The sequence below is a fragment of the Sparus aurata genome, chromosome 4 (assembly GCF_900880675.1).
Source record: "Sparus aurata chromosome 4, fSpaAur1.1, whole genome shotgun sequence".
NCBI classification, from domain to species: Eukaryota; Metazoa; Chordata; class Actinopteri; order Spariformes; family Sparidae; genus Sparus; species Sparus aurata.
The window spans coordinates 8,581,132-8,606,006 of NC_044190.1; the positions used below are offsets into that span (position 1 = coordinate 8,581,132).

General features: G+C 45.9%; 1 protein-coding gene across 4 annotated transcripts; it reads right to left on the minus strand.

Moving 5' to 3' along the window:
• Positions 1–269: 269 nt before the first annotated feature.
• On the minus strand, positions 270–22,342 carry sema6d (semaphorin 6D). 4 transcript variants are annotated; one of them, XM_030413733.1, is made up of 20 exons: positions 22,071–22,342; positions 15,665–15,836; positions 15,043–15,154; positions 13,502–13,562; positions 13,266–13,328; positions 13,040–13,141; positions 12,301–12,391; positions 11,936–12,055; positions 11,512–11,600; positions 10,503–10,720; positions 10,286–10,417; positions 9,608–9,763; positions 8,726–8,899; positions 8,225–8,365; positions 7,918–7,995; positions 6,965–7,023; positions 6,292–6,348; positions 5,597–5,779; positions 4,302–4,543; positions 270–4,203 (listed from the first exon to the last, which is right to left on the minus strand). In XM_030413733.1, exons 2-20 carry the CDS (start codon positions 15,786–15,788, stop codon positions 3,082–3,084), a joined length of 3,324 nt encoding a protein of 1,107 aa, XP_030269593.1. In that variant the 5' UTR covers positions 15,789–15,836; positions 22,071–22,342; the 3' UTR covers positions 270–3,081. The 4 variants fall into 4 exon arrangements, with proteins under 4 accessions (XP_030269593.1, XP_030269595.1, XP_030269596.1 ...); XM_030413735.1 differs by lacking the exon at positions 22,071–22,342 and adding an exon at positions 21,096–22,009; XM_030413736.1 differs by lacking the exon at positions 5,597–5,779 and having other exon boundaries at positions 22,071–22,341.
• Positions 22,343–24,875: the final 2,533 nt, after the last annotated feature.

Here is a 24,875-nt window from a genome sequence, read left to right on the forward strand (position 1 = left end):
AATCATTCTACCGACTCTGAAAGTCTGTCATAGTCAGCTCACAGAGCTCAGCATGGACACATAAATTACCCCCATCCAAGTCATCCTGTAAGTACCAAATACATCTCATGGCTCTTAGGCTGGATTTACAAGACACTAAGCATCTGATTTAACAGTTTGCAGCTCCCCATCGTGCTCTCTTGCACCGCAAACACATGACATAATGATCTGATTTATAAAAACCCACCCAGGCTGAATGTCACGACTTAAAAACCCCCCAAGGACTACTCTTTCTGTGCAGTAATGTTTTATTTCAACTATACATGCCGTGTTAAAAAAATCAACAAAAAATATCATGAAACAAAGACCATCATTATTATTTACACATTCACAGTACAACTTTACAACATTATCTACACGCTCAAATACTCTGGAGATCATATATACACAGCTGGCCTTGCATCGCCATGTTGCACAGTATTTTAAATCAAAATGACATGACAAAATGCGGTTCATCTGCACATACACCGAGCTCAGACTGAAATATAAAGGCTTCAATTTAGATTGCAACAGAAAGACCCCGTTCATATTGCAATGTACAAGGCAGTTGAGCAGTGTATGTTGAGTGTATGTCTGTGATGTCGTCAGTGTGCATGTGTGGAGTAGAAAAGAGAGCCCAAACACTGGTTAGATGACAGGCAGAAAGTCTTTACATACAATCATCACTTGTAAACAAAATGCGGCTTTGGGCTGAACAGGCAGCTGACACTCGGACAGGATTGCAGATGTCACCCAAATAACGAATCCAGTCGTCCCTACTGGCCAACAGACATAATTCCTGCCACTGCAATCCTGGGGAATTTGAGATTCTGCATGACCACCGCCCATGCCAAGAGACGGCTTTCACATGAACACTGTGTTAATACATTGGCTGTGGGCAGGATGCGCTGCGTTGAGCCGACTGCTCCACAGTACAAGGTCTAACCACCCTACATCCCACTGTCAAGAAAATACATTCACTGCATGGCACCTCTACGTGGTGGATTAACACCGCTCTTTTCAACACCGGCAGTAAAGGAGAAATTGATTTATACCCCAAATTCTATGTTTTTTGACTGTCCTTCTGTACAACCCGCATTCACGAGCGGAATGCTTGTCAAGAAAATGATCTTCCACATCACTTCAATTTGGATTAAGTAGTGATTTTCCAACACATCCTGCTGTTTTTCAAATTGCTTGTATAAAAATGATTTATTCACTATATGACAATAACATACAGAGGACCAATTGACTTTGCCAATATTATATACTGTAGTAGTTTTGTGAATAAGGCACACAATGCACAGATTCAGGTTCACTTGCCTAAAAATATGTATACTCCTTATTTATAATATTTAAGTATATACAGGATCTTGTCATTCCCAGCATGACTCATTTGGACACATTGGTAAAATGTTGTGTTGATTGTACACTGGCCACTCGCAGGGAGGCTGCACAGGGAACACGGGCTGCAGAACCAGCACGGCAGATGATGACAGAGGTGTTACATCCATGTATTGTTCTAGGGTCAGTTTTAATATACCTTTTTAATAGGATTAATACAGAGGAAAGTTGTAGTGTTCATCTGTTAGGGGACACACAGGTTTAACAGAACAGAAGTGCCCTGAAATGTTGAATTCGTACACGCGGGCTAAACCATTGGTGTTGCTTTAGTTTCATATGGTAAATTATTTTAAATAACACAGTAAAACATGATAAAGGCAAATTATTTTGTTCAAAATTCACTTACAGAATGAGATGAGAAATGTGTTTTTTTTTCTTAATACCGTTGCTACATAAAGAAAGAAGTCTCTTGAACCACCTATAAATTCTTACAAAGGGGCAGTGGAGGTTAGGGGAGGTTTCAGTCTTGGAGAGAGGCATTTGTTCACGGCTATTTTACCAGTGCGTTTGGTTGCTGAAAACTGTAATTCTTGGCTTCTGTCTGCAGTATAACACACACACACACACACACACACACACACTCACTCACTCACTCACTCACTCCTCACTCACTCACTCACTCACTCACTCACTCACATAAGCAGATGTGCACACCCATATGAAGGGCGATCCAAATCTGGTAGAGAAAAAAAATCAAAGACAAACACCTATGTCTAAAACCAATAGCAGCAAATGTATTGTCTAAAATTTCCCAGTGAGTTACAGAGTCCCTGGTCCTTGCACTTAGCATGACCAGCCTAACCTAATGACCAGAAACACTACAGTGATACACAAAATGTGTTTTTGGATCTGTTCAGATGGGTCCAACAAGAGCAGAGAAGAGATAATATTAAAATGAGAGACAGTGACTCAGGTCTTCAGGTGCATCCTCTGGCATGTGGCATCACTCTTGATAACCAAATGTGAAAGCCACGTTTGTGCACAGACTTTACACAAACCTGCTTTCCAGTCAACCAACACACACACCAACACACTCATCTGCACTCTTTTTCTTTGTTCGCCTGCTGTTTGATTCAGCTGTTTGCGCTTATATGTATTTTAAGCAACACGCACACTATGATTTTTGAGTATCCTCTCCTCTGCCCCCAGCCATCTTACTAACAAAGGCATGGCCTTCCTCTCCTCTTTGTTCAGTTCACATTAGTGGGAAGACAGTGCTCAAGGGCAGTGACAAATGAGACCCATTCTTCAAGTATTCCACTGTTTTTAACCCGGTACCACATGCACCTACACCGTGGTGGCCCCAGCTAGCGTCCTAAACCACGTACCTAACATGGGACTGGGCGACAACCAAGCCCAGATACAATGGGGAGCAGCGGGTTCACCACTGTCCACTGTTCATATCCTGCGGTTACCATGACAAGGGAGCGAGAAGGATACATAAGGGAGCGAAAAAGCTCCAAGGAGTATCTTTGGCCACATGTGTGATTTTCCCTTTTTAGTGTGAGTGAATGTGCATATCATTTAAAGGGGGAACACACCTCAAGTCGATATACAAACACACAATAGGCCCTACCCCATCCATAGCCCGCCCCCAAGCCTTTAGGGCTCAAAGCTTTACAGTCGAGGCCAAGAGCTCACTCTTGTGTCCATGCTCCTTCAATAACTGTACTTATTGACCACTCGCATCTGTGGAGTCTGTGGTGAAAACCCGTTGGGTTTAGGGGGCACATCTGGCTTTAGCGATGGGGTCCGTTTAAGCCCTGTGCGAGGGAGTGAGCCATGCGCACTGTAGCTGCTCTGTCGGGATACAGAGGATGGGTGGGCTGAGTGCATTCCTGCCCCCATCACTCCGCCATGGGAGTCAAGTCTGGAGGGGGGTGTTGGGGGCATGTAACCCCCTCTGTTCATACTGTGTTGGCGAGACACAGACACCCCCATGGTTACCCCATTTGGTGAGGTGGATAAGGACTGCCTGTGAGAGGCACTCCGGTGGAGTTGATACCCCCCTCTTTGCCTCTCCAGGGTGCCCCCCATGCTCAGGCTGCCCGTTGGTGTGGTGGGAGTGCTAGGCATGGGCACATCAACCCTCTTGGTGGGGCTGTGTCTGGGCAAGGAGGAGGAGGGAGAATAGAGGGAAGCCTCACGGCTGGGCACCCTGGGGGGCAATTCAGTCAGTTCCTCCATGGGCTCCAGTGTGAGATGTTGCCTTGGACGGGGCCCTGCCCCCTCTTGAAGAATGGCCTTGGGGATGGCCACAGAGTCATTGAGGTGTTTTAAAAGGTCATTTAGGGTATTTCTGGCATCCACAGACCGCTTTTGTTCTTTCCTACTTCCCTTTGAATCTGGATTCTTCTGCTTCTTTTCTGATGAGTGTGGCAGTGTATCATCTCCATCATCAAAGCTGGGGTGATCATGTGTGGCATTGGGCAGGACAACCGCACTAGGGATGTGGGAGTGTCCCAGGGCGAGGTGAGGTTGGTGGGAGGTGGGGTTCGTAGGAGCAGTAAGGAACTGGGGACTCTTGGCTGACGAGTTAGACTCCTTACGGGGCCCACTGGCCTTCCCTTGAGCCCTCTCCCACTGGTTTTTGATGGGCTGCAGGCCTTTCTGCTGAAGCACAGGTGTGGACTCCGGTGTTGGGAGGGCAGCCAGCTCAGGGGGCTGACAGCCATCCCGAAGGATCATGGTCTTGGTATCACCATTGGGTGTGTTCAGGTCTTTCCCGTTGCTCAACAGATTAGTGTACAGCTTGGGAGAATCAATGTTGGTTTGGTACTCCTAAGGATAAGAAACCAAATCAAGAGAGTTGGATTAGACACTGTTTCGCATCTACTTCAATCGCTCCTGTAGCACTCCAGCTGATTTTATGGCCTTACCTTTACAGGGCTGTCAAAGAGGCCGTTGAGCTTGACAAAGCTCCCAGTGGAATCGGAGCAGGACGGTGCAGACTCGGCATCCTTGTGTACGTGTCTTGGCTTACGAAGGAATGAATCTCGGTAGCAGAAAACAATCAGACCAGCCAAGAGGGCACCCATGAGGAAAGCAGCAAACACGCAGGTGATGAGGATGTTCATGTGGACCATCTGGTTGGTTTCACCTGCTTGGTTATCCCACACACCTACAAAAACATTGACGCACTGGTTAACCCCCTGGTGAAAAGAGTCAACATGCTCAGTGAAGCATCCCACCCCATTCGACTGCAGAAATGTGCATGTTTGTGTGTGGACACATTCATGCATGAGTATCTGCTTCTACACCCCCCCCCCCATACAAGGTGGCCAGTCAACCACAACCAATTACATAAATATTGTCACATTTCTATTCATCTAAACCCAGATGGAGAACAGAGATGGTGAAAATTGGCAGAAGCTGTTAGGTACCCACATCCATTTCACCATCTATAAATAGCAGAGCTATGTTAGTTCAGAAGGGAAGACTGAAAGTGTTGCCTTGATCCACGTTCCATGAGAGGCTTTTTGTCATGCGTTTAGCCGGTACCAGAGGGTTAGGAGCGCACTCTTATCTGAGATTGAGAGCCAAATCAATGTTCCGCTCAAGAGATCAGGGAGTTGTTCGAAGGATAGAGAAGCAGTGCTCGCCTTCCAGCTGTTGGGGCAGCGACTGCTCTACTGGAGGTTTGTTAGTAACCACAGACATTGAAAGAGTTAGTCATCCACTGTGCAGCCACAACAGTGATGTGGCAGAGCAGGCCCAGTCAATGATCTACCAGCCAGAGTAAACTATTACTAGAGAGCTTGAGTTAAAAAAAAAATCTATACTGGCAGAGAAAGAAGATAAATCCAAACAAGAGGTGTTAAAGAAACAATATGTGAAAAAGGAGTGTAAGGTTTAATGATCAAAAACACTAATAAATATTTCAAAAGAAAGAAAGAAGAAAGAACAGAAGAAAGGATAATAATGGTAACATTAAAATATAATATGTATAGTAACTTAAATTATGTATGAGTGTTTATATGAAAAAGAAAGAGTCTAAATGAAAATCTGCCAAGTTATCTACTGTAAACCCTAAAAAGCTGCCGTTGTGTGCACGTGTGTGTTTGCATGTGTGAGTCTATGTGTGGATTTTTATTTGTGTGGCTCAGTGAGAGCTGTTGGCAGCTCTCAGATCAAGCTCAATGCAGCATGCTGGCTGCCTCCCTGTGGGCCTTACCCTCTTGGCCCCCTGGGATAGAGTCTAAAGAATGGGAGGTGGCTGGGTCATCCTGCAGCACAAAGCCTGAGCCGTAGAGCTCTGGACCAGGTCCAGAGCTGGGGCTCTGAGTGGGTATGAGTACTGGGGGGTGTATGGGCCCACTGGGGTGGACAGTGACTGGCGTTGATGAAAACTCCATGTCTGTGGTGACAAACAAATTGTTAACAAACTGTGCAGACGTGGGTAAAGCATACTGTTATCGTCCCGGTTAGTAGGCTTGGGCAATGGGTCATTTTTAAGGTTAGTGACTGAAAGAACAGTGAATAAACCACAGTTACGTTTATACAAAATGTGTTTTTTCACATTCACAGACCAATCAAAGTACTTTATTTCAGACAATTTGGAACAGGAAAAGAGACTGAGGTTCAAAGAGGAGTTGGTACACAACAGTAAGGATGCCAAGGGATGGTGGGTGCATGGGCATGCAAGAAGGGAGGAGGGGTCGAACAGGTATCGATGAGTGAGAAGGAGGAAGTGAGTCTGTGCTGAGAAAGAGCACTGATGTCGCCTGGTGAATCTGTTGTCTGTGACGATGGAAAATGAAGCAGGTGGCATTCAGGTAAGAAAAGATGAATGGTGGCAGTGGTGGAAAGACAGGGTTGGAGATGCTGAACTCAAGGAAAGAAACCATTGGAGTAAAAGATCAAACTAACCAGAGGTAGGGTCGCCAAATGATTTGTAATCTGGCGCTGATGTAGTGCCCAAAAACGCTAAAAGAATTAAAAGAACAAGAAATCAGCATATGGGAATTCAGGAGTAAAAACTAAAAACTAAAATCCCTAAGAGACACTAAGAGTGCAGTTTATTTGGTTTAATGGTAAATATATAAAGCACTCGCTAGCAGTGTCCTCCTCTGACTGGAGTCTCTGGAAGCCCTCTGGTTCTGATCAATACTGAGGTTCAGCCTGGGTCATGTTTAGTCGGTACAAATGAAGGGACAAAAGCTTTAAAGTAAAAATCAGTAAAGGCACTTTTTCTGCCATCAGATATCTGAAGACCTCTACCGTTTGCACCAGCTGAGCATGACCCTGAATTGTACATGTCCATGTTTGTGCCTCACAGGTGGTGTAAGTTACAGGTGGCCATGTACTGTATGCAGATGTGTGTGTTAATACTGCACATAGACTTATGTAGGGGCAAGTTACTGGAGTGGTTACTGCTGTGAGTGTGCAGGCTCATGGTGTGTGTGGAGATGAGTTTGTGTTTCGTTTGCGTACGTTTGTGTGTGTGTGTGTGTGTGTGTGTGTGTGTGTGTGTGTGTGTGTATCTGTGTGTGCTTGTGTATGTCTCAGGATTGATGGCATGGTATGGAGATGAGATTCGTACCTTGACAGTCTCCCAGGTGAGCTGTGTTTCCTGACTCAATGTCCTGCTCATACCCAGTCCTAAAGGAGAGCAAAGAAGAGATGGATGCAGATTAATCAAAGAGCTAAAATTCAAATGTTCTCATCCAGAGAACTTGCACTAACATTTAGAGACGTAGCGATACCTGAACTTTGTTTAATAGTCAATACCGAGTACCAATCTGATACCAGTGGACGGCTATATGCTACTAAGTTACAAAGGTCGCTAGCCGTTAATAACTGTTGCATACAGGTATATGGGATGCTGCTGGGAAGTAGCAGGGTCCTGTTTCTAATAAATGAATTATGTGGTATTGGATCAGTGCATCGATAATGATTCCAGCATTTCAGGCGATGTTCAGACTGCAGGCAAATCAGATTTGTTTCTCAAATGAGGTCTGAGAGACGGAGTGTTCGCACCGTAATTTGTAAGTGATCAGATTGGATTTTTGTGTCCAGACATCATCAACATGTCTTGCTGGGTTGCTGTGGTATACATGATGCTCTGTGTTGTCTTTTATCCCTTTCAGCTTATAGCGGCGTGGATTCTGCTCATTCTGCAACACTTTAAATCAAATGGGAGTGACCAGAAGGTCGGAACTGAGACACATCTGTAGAAATCTTGCAAAGGTGTGTGTTTTTTGTTTTGCTGTGCATGCTTACCCTAACCTAAAATCAACCACGCTCTATCTGGATGCACCAAAAATGGATTTGTTCTAGCAGTCTAGGCATTTCCGTAGTTGCCTACAGGTGTACGGGACACTGCTGGGAGGTAGACGGGTCCCGTTACCAACAACAAACTACGTGGTATTGGATCAGTGCTTAGACTTGTGTACTCGCCGACATCGACTCCAGCCTTTTAGGCAGTATCAGAGGCACTCGCGATACTGATATTGGAACGTCTCTATTTATATTGCTGCTGAGGCTTGAACTCACAAAAGACCCGGCTGTATCCTCTCACAGGCTCCATGAGGCATCCAGCCACAGTATGGATCCCTCGATGCGATGCAGGACCTGGTTGCCACACAAAAACACAAGCACACACACACACATCAGACCACTGGGGTAAATGATTCCCGGGAGAGAGCACTATAATCATTTGTGACTGATTAAACATTAACTTAAGCTGTTATAGTTTCTTTTATGACATTAACTGAAAAACAAAACAATAAAGTCACAAACCTATGACCGGCCGTACAAAGGACGTTTTAACCCCCGCAGTTCCCAGCAGCGCTTCACTTACTTGTGGCAGGAAGAATGCCTTTCGCAGCGACTCAGGGGAATACGGATGACACAGCTTGAAAAGGCGACGTACAGGCTGTGTGCGTCTTTGTCCACGTGCAGCGAGAGGACACGCTTGTCATCCTCGTGGTTAGACAGGCACCTGGGAAAGGGAAGCGAGAAACCTGATCAGAGGTTTATCAGATAAGTCTGTCTACTGTTTCAGTCTCGGTAGATTTAATCACTTGTTAGGTGGGGAAGTCACATAAAGCCTTTTCTCCCAATTTAACAGGATTTTAACCTCTGACACGCGGCGGCACGTGCGTTCGAATTCACAAATAAGCACATAAAAAAAAAAAAAAAGATGCACACGGATAAGAAAACAGACGAGACAAACACTGCCGTCCGTGCCAGGGAGCTTCACTTGAGAGAGTTGCTGACTCCTCGGCCAGAAGACAGAACAGGAGGAGAAAAGGAGAACAGAAGCAGACAGAGAGAGGGTGAAAAGTGCATGTGTCCCTACTTTGCCTTGTTGAAGACATCTATCTCCTCCAAAAGCAGGCTGTCATTCAGGGACACAGAGGAGGTCTTAGCCAAAACCTTGAGGACAACCCCTGACTCAGCCCCGATGAACACCACTGTGTAGTTCTTGTGAGGTCCGGCTTCATTGTCCACAGCCAGCGCTGTCAGTCTGTACCTTCACACACAGCAGAGGAGCATATGTTACTCACAGCAGGGGTTCTCCCATTCAAAAGGTCATTCTGAATACATAAATCACTCTTCAGTAACTAAAGGTCAGACTTTTTTTTTTAACTGGGTGTTAATCTCAAGTGCTTTTGCAGTACTGTGTCAGTTGACTTGCTGTTTGTTGTAGAAAACCACACCTGAACTGGGGTGCAAGAGTTAAAATAACAAAACGAAACACACAGACACCATATGAGACGGTTGAAAACAGAGAAAAAAGGGAAAACAGCAAAAAAAAAACCCCCACAGGGATGGTCCCACAGTCTCCCAGTATTGACCGGTATTGGATTATTATAGATATATACTGAATTTGTTGCATTTGCAGTCAAGTATGCACTGATTTGAAAACTTGCAGGAAAGGTTTGGGGTATTTTATAATTACCTGTCTGAGGCAATAACGGTTCAAAGGCATTTCCAGCACCCGTATAAACCCTGCACGGGCTTTGTCAGACTGTTCAGTCTGGTTTACGTATTTCCTGATCATATCATAACATTATCTTATTTTGTTCTTTGAGCGCTGCTTGTGTTCAGACCGCATTAAATGCTGATGTGACGAGAAAGAAAAAGCACATTTGGTAAAATAAAAAAAAGAAAAAGGTTTCGCTTTAAAAAAAATCTAGTATTTAAACCAAACTAAGGTTTTTCGTTGGTCTGCATTTACCTGACTCGAGTCTTGGTGAACCATGGCTCATCCCCGATAGAAGGCACAGCTGTGTCCATGAGGGGGTGCGACTTGATGAACTGCAGGGTATCGTCCGGGAACTCGATGGAGCTCTTAAAGGACGCAGCTGGACCATGACCCGCACAGCACCCGGGTCTGGAATGGAGGGCGCACATGCAGAGAGGGCAAAAGGTCAAAGATCGGCCCATACGATCACACACCAGGGAGTCATAATAACGTGTATTGAAATGGATGAGGGGTGCAACGAGAGGGTGGGGGGTGAGGAGCAGGTGCTTATTAGGATCACAAAAAGGCCTCAGCTGGAAACATAAAATATACATATGCACGGTTATTCTCCATCAATGATTCACTGGGGTAATGAGGTGCTGCGTGGACTTTGTGTTTTAGACACAAGCGCCGGGCTGCAAATATACGTGCCAACTGTAAACAGGTTAAATATGCAACGCATCTAATTATGCCAAATTAATTATTTAATCGCCAGCAGATGGTGAATGTGTGTGCTGGGTCAAAGCTAATAACTAGTGAGAAAGATTTGATTTCACTGGGTTTAACCTGGACAAAGAGGGGTTAAGAAAAGGGGAAAAAACTGACAGGTGGCAAACAGCTGCTGAATCGAGTGCCACCTGCTCAGAGAAAAGCCCGGTTTGAAATCCTCACCGAGGTTTGGGCAGCTTCTCCTCTGGATACGGAGTCCACACGGAGTCAGGAGTCTTCTGCTCTTTGAAGCGGCCCCAGAATACTTTCTCTATGTCAGCCATGGAGAACGCACACACTGCTGATCCCGGGATACTGTTGAGAAAGAAATACATTAATCTCACATCCACATCTGTCCCGTGCATCCGAAATCCAACAACCACCGGCGGCCATGGCTCACCTGTTCATCTGCGTGGTGAACACACCCACCACCGAGGGAACCCCGTTGATGTCGATGATGTCAGTGATGGACTGAAGCACATCAAAGTAGAAGAAGGACTCCCCCGGCACAGAGCAATTAAGCCTTGCTTTCACGAAAGACGTCCAGTGCTTCTCCAGCACCCGCTGTGACCCGCCGACGTCATTCTTACAGATCCGGGCCACGCGAGAATACACAACCTGCGGAGAGCCGAAGTTTAACAGAGGACAGAGGCGGCAGGAAGAGGGAGGCAGCTGAGCTTACGTCACTAAAAACACTTCCACACGCTGAATAATGCATCTCCATCCTGTAGCAACTCGCCACGGACGACCTCACAAACAAACACTCTCATCTTTTAACTTTCACCCTGACTGGAGCAAACATAAAAAAAAAGAACTTGTGCAGCCCTGTGTGATTTTGTTTGATTGCATGTATAACAGAGGCTTAGCGTAAAAATGAAGTGTGTGAAGCAGTCGGCTTTGACAGTTTTAATTATTCACCAGTGCAAACCTCCATCAGAGGCCAGGTGTCACCCAAGCATTAGTAGGGTTGAAATATTTATGGGCTGGTGGCTGATGGAGGACGCTGGCCTCCTGCGGCTCGGCCAGACCAGCTCAGGATGAGATGAGGCATGGTCAAAGCTGAAGTTGGCCCCGGACACAGAACATCCTAATGCCCTCTGCATGCGTGTGTGTCATGGGGAGAAGCCGACACAGAGCGCGCAATCTCCGGAAGAGACAAATCCTCTCCCTGTGTAATGGTTTTACATTACTGGAACATTCCCCGGCAAACACTGGCTGTCGAAATTTCTCCTGTGTTCCTAATGTGATGTACTGCTATCGCCTGAATGGGCCCCATTACCACAGGGGCAATTTGTGGCAAAAAAACGCATGCACCGAGGGAGTCAGTAAGCCTTTTTAGGACAAAGGCCTGCGTACAGTAGCTGCGCGGAATATGTAATGCGTTATAAACGGCAGGTGCACTGTCTTACCTTGCCCAGATTGCTGTGCTCCACTGCAATCTCTCGGTAGAAAAAGTACACATAATTCCCGTACTCTGCTGCATGCAGGAAATGAGGTTCTGAGGGAGAGACACAGGCAGAGAGTTGAAGTGTATTTCTGCACCGTCACCACCACTGTGCATGTTGAATATTTCAGGGATTTGTACAGGGCTGTATATGACTGGGGGTGACCTAGATTGCCTGGGAGAGAACAGGCCATATCCCCACAGAGTTTTGGCAAGGCAGGAGAGATCTCTATCACTCCGAAAAACAGCTCCGACAGTCACGTACATACATGCGCCATGCAAAGGCATCATGGGCGTTTAGCTAGCTGGCAGCTGGACAGGTGTATCCACGGGAACGCACGGGGGAGAGAGAGATAAGGACTGGGAGTGATGAAGAGGTGTTTGTGTACCTTTCAGCCATTTGGAGTCATATTTGATGGTCCTCAAGGCCGATCCATCACCCATACTGCGATAGATGACAGAATCACTGGCCTGGAAGTCGGCTACAGTCGCAGAATACAGCTTCCCTTCTAAAAAAAAAAAAAACACAAAACAAGAAGGAGTACAGTCACCAAAAACTAGGATGCACTGCTCTTCACTGCTTTGTTGTTTCTCTTAGTTGATAAGGCTTAATTGGCTGACTTGTTATCGCCGCAGGCACAGTTTTGCCGAGGCAAAGACACAGAGGTGATAATGAGAGCATAAGTAGGAGCACATTAGTTCGTCTTCAGCAAGAGTAACTACGAGCGTGGGCGGGTGTGCGTTTGACCCTTACCAGCAAAGAGGGCAACGTTGGTTTGCTTGGAGTCAAACGGGCATCGTGCCAGTCCATTGATCTCCTCGCCGTCAAACTCGAGGTTATCCAGCTGAGGGGAATGCAGAAATCACCCACACGTTAGAGGAGTCTTTTCAAGCGACACAGAGGAAACAAACACACACAGAAGCAGTAGCGCACACGTATATCAGTCCAGTCAAATTTATTTAAAAAGACCTTAAAATGAGGGCCATGATACCCAAATCACTTTAAGAGCATTTACACAAGAAACATATCCTTCCAACCTGCCAAATACAGCAGCTTGTTCGGTGGCCTTGACCTTCAAACTATGACACTTCCCCTCCAGCGTCAGTTTTGCACATGAAGGACTCCGCAGTCAAGTTAGCAATAATTAATATATCTGGTTTGACATTGAAAATAAAGCTTGCTGACAAACACTTATTAACCAGTGTTTCCCACACCTATAATTTACTTGCGCAGGCCGCCAAGGTAGATTAACGGCCGCCCATTTGAGCGTTATAAAACTTTTATCTACTTTTGTATCGATCTGAGAGAAAGAAGCCGTCTATGATCCGTTAACTAGAGGACAGTCAGCCCTGACCCTTCCCCTCCTGTAAACTGACAATCACACATGCTTTGCAGAGGAAGAGGCGCTCTCTGGTATCGCATGCCGACCTGTAAATGCACTGATTGTGATGCAACCTCGGACTAATAGCAGATCCTGGCACCGGATACTCACCCTGTAGTATCTGCACATGGGGTTGAAGCCATTGGTACCACAGATGAAGACCAGGTCGTCGTTTCTAGGAACCAGCACTTTGATAAAGTTGTGGCACTCGTCCTGAAAACAGACACAAAACATGTAACAGCGTTCTGAGAGGCAGCCAGCTTCTTTGCTGGCAGTTTAGGTCTCTGTTGGAATGTGTAGGATAGGAGGCGCGAGATGAAAGCAGTTTAATACGTACTCTGTGTTTTCCCTTGACGGCACACATCTCTCTGTCAGCTTGGCCTGATCGCCACGTAAGCTTCTGTAAAATCCAACATGGAGCATTAGACACGTGCACACACACAAACACAGTCCTCCCTCATCCCCTCGCTCATTTTACAACCCGTCCAGTTTGTGATGAATGGCTCTGTGTTTTCTATGGAGCCCTTTTTAGTGTCTGCAGATTGAGAGAGCAGCTTGTGGGGAGAATCTTACCCGGTAAGGAATGATCTCATTCCTGTAGGATTCTCTCAGACTGACGAGGTACACCTGATCTCTGCGGACACACAACAACAGAACACACAGCTCAGTGACACAGCACAGCAGGGAATACGCTTCGATGACAATACAAGGCTCAATGTTTTCCATTTTTCCTGTTTAAAAATAAGAATCTGGAGCTTTTATCAGGGTTTATTTTTTAATATTAGCAAAAAGGTTCATTTTTGACTTAAAACTAATTCAGATCTTATTTTAGGCACTAAGTAGTTCTGGTGAAGAAAAAATCCTAACTCAGAATTTTAATATTAACAATATTAATGAGGTAGTAATACAAACTCAGACGTATTTATTTTTTCCATAACTGAATAAACGAGCTGTTCTCAGAGGACAGTAAGGTCCCAGAACACTGTATGGAGCTAAAAAGGTGGCAGGGTCCGCCGAATATAAACAATCCATCTTATCCATCAATAAAGATCTTTCTCTACTGATTAAAATGTTGTCCTGAGAACTACATAGTGCCCCTTTAAAAGTATTTTTACACACTTTGCTGTTCAGCCATTAATTGATTTATACATTCGCAGAGGGATGGTTCATTTGGTTTCAGCTTCTTTTTACGGCAGGAAAACAAACAACATTTTAGATTGTGGTAAGATTAAGTGAAATAGGTTGCTGATGACATAGTCAAAAACATCGAATTGTGAGTATTATTTTTCGAGATATTGCAGTTGCGATATGATTCTTCATCAGTGAGAATGATCATTTTTGTGTCACAATTTTCATTTTCACTGAAGAAACATGTTTTCTTACATCTACAGAACAATATTTCCTTTTATAAATCTCCGTCGTTTTCTGTGAAAACCCTACAAAAAGATGATGAGACTAGAATATAGTTCATTCAAATCGTATATAAGCCTCCATACGATATCGTGCAGGGAGTAAATGCATATTGAACTCTTGTTTTATGTAACTGAAAACCTAACTCTATTCTCTGCTTTACCACTTTATATGACAACCACTTATTATTTTGATTATATGCTGGTTATTTAAAATGTAATAAAACCAGCGAGGATCATATTTACTGGCCCACAGACATCAACATTTTGCTCCACTTTCAGCAAAAAAAACGTGTGAATACCCCAAACTGACGACAGGAGGATCCACTTGCCAGCAGTGATACATGTGCTGCTGATTACAGGGGCTCCGGAGGTGGGAGTTTTATACTGTAGATGTCAGGGTGATTTCCTGCTACAATATTAGTGCTGCCGCTCAGATTAATCCCAGCGGCCATAAATACCAAAAAGACATGTAAAGATGCCAAGAAACCCCTGACGGAGCGTCAGAGCCGCATGATAGACGCCTCTCCCGGATCAATACCGACCATATACATCAGGTGCAGGCCTGGAAAGCCACAGATCCAATAACACTAAGAGCTTTTTTCCCCGCTCACACCACTGTTTACCTGCCAAGGAGTGAGTGAGTATGTTGGTGTGGGGGATGTGTGAAAGAGAAGAGAGATAGTGTTTGTGTGTTGAGTTTACCTGCCAGCGATGAACAGAGTGTCCTGTATCTTGGTCATCAGCTGAAAGTCAAGGCGATGCTGTGACTCGTTGCCAGAGGGCCTGCCTCTGAACACAGGGTACCTCCGTGAAACTGTGAAGACATCACGCAAGCAGGCTATTAATGGGAGTCTGCAGCACGGACAAGGCGCGCTCACCTCCCGCTAGATTCAACTCGACTGCTCTGATTAGAAATAAATATGCTGTGTGTGCTTCCAACAAATCCTCCTGCAATTAAAGTAATGGTACAGTACAAATATATTTTGCCTAATTACAGCTGTTTGTCATCGTGTGTTTGTGCATTAGATAATGGCTGCCTATGTCAGCACATCTCTGTTCTCCCAGAGAGGAGAATGAAATCCACTTAATGCTACAGCTGATTGATTTTATTACCATGGGAACGGCATGCTAGTGTCTGAACTGCTGACACGGCTAGAAAAAGCCACCGGCCGGTGTCCGCCTTCATTTCACATGTGACCGGAGTGACTACAAAGTGTGCGTTAAGGATAGCTGTTGACTTTTTTCAGTGACGTTGCAGTAACTGTAATCTCTCTCCATCCTCCCCCCGTCGCCGCTGAGTTCATATGTGCGTGTGTGTACTCACAGTGCGCGTCAACGACATCGAGGGGTACGGTGTCCTCTGGGAAGCTGACTGCGAGGAGAGTGCGTGAGGCTGTCAGCAGCAGCAGCAGCAGCTCACTGAGCAGAAGCGCAGCTCTCTGGCCCATGGCTGCTCACAGACGACACTTCCTGTTTCACTCTGGTGGAGATGTTACCTGGGAACACACACAGAAGGCATGCCTTTGTTACTTGACATGCAGTGTGTAGTCTTAAGAGTCGATTCCTCAGCCACAATTTTTGCATTTTCCTCTCTATGTTAGTAAAACAGAAACATAAGGCACACATGATGCCCTCTCTGGTTTATTGATGACTGAGCTCTCAGTGGCAGTGCTTGGCGTTTCCCCTCTGCCTCTCCCTGCATCTGCTGTCTACAGGAAGGTCAGCCAACTGGCTGGTGGGGCGTCTCGGTGTGTGTTGGATGCAGCGGAAGTCCACTCTGTTAGAAGCGTGGCGGGCCTGCTGTCTATGTACATCTGTGGTCTGATTGGTTTGTCCTGGGCTGGGGCTCAACGCTAATCAGCACATTGCAACTCCATCACCATCACTACTGTCGCCTCTGCTCTGACCTTAGCTGACTTCTATTAGCACTCTGTTGGCTGTTATTGCTCCGGCCCTACCTTGGAGTTGGCAGGCTTTATTGCAGTGCAGTGATTCACTCATCTTTTGTGTTATCAGGATCCACTCAGGCACAGTTGTTTTGACGTAGCAGTTATTCTGTGTACAGTTGTTTCTACGGCTGCTGTAGACATGATACAGCAGCAACTACTTTGGTAATAATTTAATGTGGGAGTGGCAGGGGTTTAGTGTGTATGTTAGTGCGTGGAGGAGTGCTTCAGAGACAGACTGTGTCGGTGCATATTAATGATCGGTGTACATTCAAATATTTATAAGGCAAACAAATTATTCATGCAGGCAAAGCCTGAACGGATATAAACAATTTACCGGGAGACGTCACACAGGCAGAGGGATGGATTAGCTGGGAGCACAGTGGGATTCACACACACACGCAGACACACACACATACATAATCACTCTTTCAAGCGGGGTAATGCAAAGACTGACACATGTGCGCGCACACGCACGGTATTGACTCATTTTTCAATTAGCCCCGAAGCACACCTGCTCCAGTGCTGTCTGTGAGCCCCGCCTGCCAGGCCATTAGTGCTCTGATTGATCCACACAGGAAGTGTGGCCGATCAGCAGCCAGCAGAGCCGATCCATAGACTTCACCACATCACTGTAGCCATGTGAGCGGAACTTTGCCACTCAACAGTCTGGTCACACTGTGCTTTTTAATTCTTTCTAAACACAAAATGTGCTATTATACACGTGGCTGTCATTAAATTAACTATAACACACGTTTTCATCAAGTAGAGAAACAAGAAGGCGTGACAGAGCTCATACACACCAGTGTGTCAGCCTTCAATCAGTGTCTGTGACAGCACACACACTCTGACTGTTCTGAAGCTTACATGTTGACATAAAGCATGCGCTGTGTTTTCCAGGCTCTGATAATCCAGTTACTGTACGATGACGTGTCACCAAAAAAAGAATGGATGTGAAGGGGAAGGCATGGCAGCGTGTTTTAGTCATCAACGCCGTGTAATCACGGCTATTCAGCACTCTGTGGGATACTGAGGCCTTTTGAAGAGCGATGTCATTATGACATGAGTAATGGCAGGTCTTGACACGACAACGCGCCATCTCCATTAGGCCACTTAAGAGTTAAATTACGGGTTTCATGTTTTGACAAAATAAAACAATTGTGTGAAGAGCAAAAGGTTACTTTCTCCTCCTATAAACACAAACATCAATGATGCTGCTGCAGTCACTATATTCTAATCTCGACACAAATTAATCTCTGGACACAAACGAGCACAGATCCATGCGCGCAGGCTTCCAGATCTATACAAAAGAACTGTCAGCAACTTAATCCAAATGAGAAGTGATGATGCTGCTCAGCAACGGGAGACAGCCGTGCTCCTTAAAAGCATCGCATCTATTTTTTTACTACCTGCTTCAGACGTTCGTCGCGCCGGGAGAGGTGAGGTATTAAAACCCAGGCAATAAATCGCAGAGTTTCTTGGAGGGAGGCTGGGACAGGAATAGATACCAAACGCACAACAATAGGGAAAAAACAGGAGCTATGAAAGGTAAATAAACCGAGCTCCACGTTTCAATTCTATAGTGCTATCACACAGGCTGCAGGCTGTGCTTCTAGCCCCAACATGGCCCTGTTCACAGGTAAATCACTCCCCTGCTTGTCAGAATTTAAAGTCTCGCTCTGTATCGACTCAACGTACGCACACACGCACACACACACACACTTTTTTCTTGCTGTTCTCCCTCACTAAACAATTCCCGATCTCCCATGTCTCCTTGCATGGTAATAGCCGTGCTGCGGAGGCGAAGGCTTTCCTCAGAATCTCTAATGTAAAACAGAAACATAAGACATCCAGAGGTCAGCGATCTAAAATTACTTCTCAATCTCTTGTGAGCCCGGCATGTTTTCTATTGACTATGCCTTTGCGTTCTCTGGTTCCTGCCCTCTAGTGTGTGTGTGTGTGTGTGTGTGTGTGTGTGTGCGTGTGTGTGTGTGTACGTGTGTGCGCGCACATATAGGCCTCAACAAGCCTAGAGACGCTGGGCTTGTCACGCAACTCAGTGCCATTCAGCCTGGCCTCACTCTACCTCTGTTATTACAGGCTTTTCAATGTCCTACAACCACGCACTTTCCCTGCTGATGTTGCTGGCTCAGGCCCACGGTGTTTAACACGGGGAGAGGAGAGAGGGGGAGGGGGTCCTGCCGGATTGCTATTTTTCTACTGATGGTGGGTGTAAGGGTCTGCAGTCAGATTCGGGTAGTTACAGCTGAAGATTTAGTGCTCCAAGCCTAAAATGACAGATTAACACATATTTCTCCTTTTAGCCGGGCTTTTAGTGGCATACGCCAGCCGTAACCTCCTCCCCCACCACACTGGATGAACGTGTTTGTGCAGGGGAGTCCTACTGGGAGGAATTGGGGGGCTAATAAAAGGACAGCAAACAACAGCGGTGCGTGAGGTTCTCTGAAAGTTGTGTGTGGATGTGATGGGTGGATGTAATCCCAGCAGAACAATGGCTGCTGCTGCTGCTTGAGGCGACTCGACTTGTCATCGGGCACCATGCTGAGCTGTAAACCAAACAGCACAGGAAATCAGATAGCCTCCGAGTTCAGTTTCAGGCATTTCACTCCGCACACTCGGTGTGTGTGTGTGTGTGTGTGTCTAAAAAGGGCTTGCGTGTGAGCTCTGTTCGTCCAAAAACTGGATGCATCCTATAACATGCTTGTCTCAACTCTCAGCTGTGGCTCTGAGAAATCTAATCAAGATGCAGCCACACAGGGAGGCGAGTCAGCCAGATGATTAGGGCAACCACACCGGCCCAGAAATGATTACTACTCCTTTTCCCACTTCAGCAATAACCACTACCCCTAATCGCGTGCTATTTACCCAAGGATCCCTTCAGAGGGACTTGGTCGGACTTGTTGCTCCAGAGATTTGGCAGAAGGAGAGGGCTGTGCCACCCTAAACCCGGCTCACCTCCCTTTCTTCTCTACCTTTGCAGAGAGGAGGAGTGAAACAGGAGAAAGGCTGTTCTCAGCAGTAGTTCTACTATTGTGGAGCACAAAGGGGCTGAGCTGCAGGTGTGACCGAGAAACAAAAGGGGCTTTGGGCAAGTCAACACAATAGAGCTCCACCCCCGGTCAGTGGACCTATACGTTCAGGAGAGCTGTTCTGGGGGCTTCTAAAAGGGGGTTCAGGGGGAACAAAGCAAACTGTATGAACATCTTGACTCCAAATGCTTCACAAAGGGTCCAACTTTTATAACTCAACCAATTTAGCGTGGAGCCATCTGATTTCTGAGCAGCAGTTTAGGGCGACCATAAGGCTGTGCGGTTTAATGGCGGTTGTTCCGGGGTTACGGCCGGCTGTAGTGGAGGTTAACGGTGATCGTTCTGGTCGATGATTTCTGACCCCGCGACCAGTGAGGCGAAGTGAGGCGCATCAGCCAGCTGTGCTGTCAAATGAACCCACGGCAGGTTCTGGTGTTTGGCCCGGCCGGAGTGTGGTGCTCCTGACAGTATAGAGTTTGTGGAAACTGAGCTGGTCGTCCTGACTCACGCGCTCCAGGTTCTCAGGGAGATGTTCACATCTGGTTTGTGTTTTGAGATAAAATTGCCCTGTCTTTGTTTCTTTAGGGGGGCTGCACTGGTCCGAGAACAGCACCAATAAAGATTTGACCCCTGACAATAAATGAGTTCACTTCTGTCCTTTTTTAACACTCACGTCAGCACCCAGGTTAGTCTTTAGTGACAACTTTAAGCCCTTAGATTGCTTATTTCTTGCTTTATCTTCTTAAATAATGTGACACAGCAGAACAATTCCTATGACTGCTCACTCACAAAGAACCGTTCTGATCGCCCCCCCTGTCCATTATATCACCGAGTCCCTCTCCCGTCATTCCCTGTCCATTTTTTCAAGTTTTGCGTGGGGATCTTCCGCTCCCCTTTCTGCGCACACAATCCACTCAGCAGCCCGGGCGCTAATGCTCGCATTGTGCGGACCGGGGCGTAAAGGCATTCAAGTTTTACCCGTGGTAAATCTTTTCAGGCCCCTTTAGTCCACATGTGGGACTCATACAAAAGACAACAAAGACGCGGGGGACAGCGGTGGAGTGACAACAGTGATGGGCTGCGTTCAGAACCGCCTCAGCAGCGCCTGAATGCCACACGGGGCTGGGCTCCCTCTCTCCCTCCTCTGTCGCTGCCTCCAAAAAGGTTACGAGCGCTCTTCTCCAATTTATTATCCGATACGAGATAATTAAATTGAGAATACATTAAATCGATTGAAGGCTTCGGAGGGCGAGCATCAACAATCTTAAAGTCAGACTGCCCGTCCCGCTCCTCTTTTATTGTTTAATATTGTATTTGGCAGCATGCTCCGTCCAATCATGCCTTTATTCCAAGTTGATTTATATGAAACGCGAGAAAGCACTTACATCTCTCCCTTAAGGCATTTAACACAACTCCTAACAATGCGCAATGGAACATGTAAGATCTCCTCTCTGAAACTGAAGGAAAATAAGGACACTTCTCTGCGTGAAGGGTCCGTTAAAGACGAACAGAAGCTGGCGTGGCTCTGTCATGATCAATGCGTAAGGATCCGTTTTTTTAAAAATGTGTACATTTCACTTTGAAATCTTGATTTGCCAAATTCTGCTCACAAAGTAGCTCTCCTGGTTGAAGCCAAGCCACTAGAGATGTGTCCTTTATTAAATTCAAGGTCCATCTCAATAAAACAAGGCAGGCTTTATCCTAAAAATAAAGAAAAAATACACTTTCCCAGAAATTAAACACCGTCGTGGACACCTACCTTGAGTATCCGAATTCACTCATGAATGGGGCAATCCGACTGAATATAATATTCCTTCGGTAATCCATTTAAGAGAAAACACCCAGCATGTGATATTCCTGTTATTCTGAGCTCCATCCGGACCCCACTTTTCCCTTTTTCATCCAGTTGCGCACAGATTTCAGCTCCGCTCGGCACACACGAGCCTCTCTGCCTGCTCTGTCTCCGTCCCCGGGCCCCTGCGCTCTGATGACTGATCTTCAAAGCTCTGCCACGACCACACAGCCCCCTCCCTCGTACAGCACACACACCAGCCCCCCTTTTCCACTACTATTAACTTTAGAAACCAGAGGGAAAAGACATAAACATTAACGACGCGCTGTCCTCACTACGCCGCGCTCTGACTTCATGTGCGATCACTGATTTAATGCTGATTTGGAATAATAGAGGGCGTGTGGACAGACTGAGGAGCGTGATAAAGCCCATAGCCACCAGAATAATAATAATAGAAAAAAAAAACATACACACAAAACTCCTCTCTGTGCGTGTTTCTCCTAATAACAGCGCTTGGATAACTTTGGTTTCACCAGTTTGACGCACGGTTTAAATCTGCGCCTATGAAGCCTGATTTAATAAAGATTTCTGACAGCTCCAACAGCAGAGCAAACTGTCTCACAAAGAGAGCGGTGAGTAAACAGTTTGGATTTTTTCGCTTCAGCCTCTTTACGAGCTCTGGAGGGGCGCTTCCGACGCATAAATGCTGCCAGCGGTTAAAGGAATGAATGGATAGGATATTGGATCGGAGCGTCAGTAAAAATAGTCCGGACCTGAACTATTTCTGTCCTGCAACCATCAGTTTTGCAGAGCGGCATAGCGACGTGGTCAGAGGAAATATTTTGTATCCCAGCAAAGACTTCTCCTCTCTAGTTCTCCCCTTGACTTTCGCTGCGTAATGCGGCGCAACAAAAGTAAATCCACGTAGCGGCAAGAACTCACCTCATCTGAATCGCTTAGTTTTGTATCCTTTGTGCGTTGCTGTAATCCTCAAAAGAAAAATATTGAGCGCGTCGTAGTGCATCAACTTCTCCCCGGCCGAGAGAAAAACAAACTAACGCACGGCGAATGGTGTAATTCGACCCGTGCTAAGTCAATCCATCCAAGAGAGAGAACCACAGCCTACCAATGGGCAGCGCTCTTGCTCCAGTCCCTCCCCCCACCATCCATCTCTCCTCAGTTGGTTCGGGCTGCTCTGCCTCGCTCTGGCTTCCTTCCTTTCTTTCCTAGAGCCCGGAGAGAAAGGAAAAAAAAAGCGACCCCCCCCTACTCCCCTCCTCTTCCCTCCCTTCCAGCTCTCCTCCTGTGTGACCCCGTATTGCCCCCCTCCCTCTGTTAAACCCCCATCCCCCAACTCCAAGTCAGCAAGAGCGCCTTGTTAAAATCATTTCAGCGGAGTTGTGGCTGCTCAGTAAAACACAGCTTTGGAAATGTTTGGATTGAGGAGGGAGGGGGTTTAAGCACACACACTTCAGTAAAGCATCGAGCAGCTGAGCCGGAGAAATTATTAATGATAGAGACGAGAAAAGTGTGTAGAAAAAGTTTTAGAGCCACGACAGATAACTCTACAAACAATGGCTGTGACTATTGTTTTCATTATTGGTCAATCTGCTGATTTTTGCGATCAGTTGATTAATCATTTAGTCCATAAAATGTCCAAAAATTGTGAAAAATCTTCACCGCAGTTTCCCAGAGCCCACACTCACGTCTTTGAATGACTTCTCTTGACCAACCAACAGTCCAAAATCACAAAGACTCTTCATTTACTGTCATAAATGACAAAGAAAAGCGGCGAATCTTCACAAACGAAACATTTGATCAATCATCAAAATAGCTGACAACTAATTTTCTTTCGAACCACAAACCAATTAACTGACTAATCATTGCAGCTCTAGGTTACTTTGCTTGAACTATTGCTGCCAGCATCTGTACATCTACTATTACCTCATCTCTTACTGCCACCATTATTAATAGTAGCTGAATGTAGAAAGCAGTGCATACTGACAATAGGTGTGGTAATGGTAATAGTAAGAGAAGTAGTAATAGTGCATGTACTGGTACAAGGCCTATTACAATTTATTCAATTTAGCTGCAACTGCTACTTCAACTAATACTTGAACAACTAAAAGATCTGCGACTTTAAATACAATGTTATACTCTGCTACTACTACAGTAAGAACAACAAGACTTTACAGAACTCTGTCGAATGTTACCAGAAATTTAACATCCCTATGTTAGAACCAACGACCCAACCGAACAACCAACCGACGGACGGACCGACCAACCAACCAACCAAACGACCAGCAAATCAACCAATCAACCAACCAACCGACCAACCGCCGACCGACCAACCAACCAACCAAACGACCAGCAAATCAACCAACCAACTGACCAACCAACAAACAAACGAACATGGGCGTGAACATACCCTCCTTTTCTGAGGTAATAATTCCTATAATCATTAATGAACATCATATATGTCAAAAAAGCAGCAAATATTCACATTTTAAGAAGCTGGGACCAGCAAATGTTTGACCTTTAGCTTGAAAAATGACTGAAATGATAAATGGATTATACCTGTCAGCTTATTTTCCAGCTCGACGACTGCAGCTCTTCCACAAACCCATGCACACCCAACACATACCACACAAATCTCTTAATGTGAAACAATACTACCAACATTCTTGTGTACTACAAACACAATAAATCTCCATGGGAATATTACGCTATCCTTATCCTGGTTTTGTTTGACTTGGATCTATACCGAGGCATTAGGCATTCTACATGTGTGTGTAAACAGCGGCGGGAGGACGTGTTCTCGTATGCATGCGAAGTTGATGTCACAGAACGTGTCAAGTCATTCCAACCAGGTCTGCGAGGCCCAACAATGGAGGCCCATTTGCAGCCCATTAGAGAAGCAGGTTAGCAGATGTGTGAGAATCTCTCCTGCATGAACATCCTCACCCACTCACACACACACACGCACACACACACTCTCCTGACAGCCCCCATTATGAGCTGAGAAAGTGGGATCTGCATCTCAATACGTGCACAGGAAACACTAGTTTGCACTGCTGATCTGACTGATCCCAGTTTGGCACTTCTTCCATGTCTTTGTCCCGGCCTGTCCCTCACTTGTCCCACCCTCTTCCTCTTTATTTGAGTTTCTGCTTCTCGATTTCCAGGCTCTTTATCTGACAGAAGCTTTCTCCTTCCTCACGCCCCCTATGGTTCTCTACGTTTTTTTTTCTGCAATCTCACCAGGTCCTCAGCTGATAGAGTTTAAGTCTGTCATTTATGTGACTTTCATTCCCTTTTCTCCGGCCTCTCTCGCTTCAATCTCGCCGCTCAATGTTTCTGTCAGCCCCGGGTTACTTCTATGTGATGTCCCTGTATCCTGTGGGGACTGAATCAGCACACGCACTGCATCTATTATGGTGTGAGAGAGGGGGAAGATGGATAGATCGATGCGTCGAAGGGTTGACGCAGACGCAGTGTCAGTATGAGTGAATACATGTATGGATCTGTGGGTGTCTTGTGATTGGTGGGTGAATTGATGGGTCTTTTTTTCTGGTGAATTGACAGTTTTATCACGGGTGTAATGGCAATGTGACACCATTTCAGTGGGTTTTAATGGGTTTTGGTGCACTAATGTTGCCTTTAACAATTCCCAGTCTGCTTGTAGTGTAATTTTTTTTGCAACTAGTGTGAATTATCACCAACCCAAGGTTATTAACAGGGGAGGAA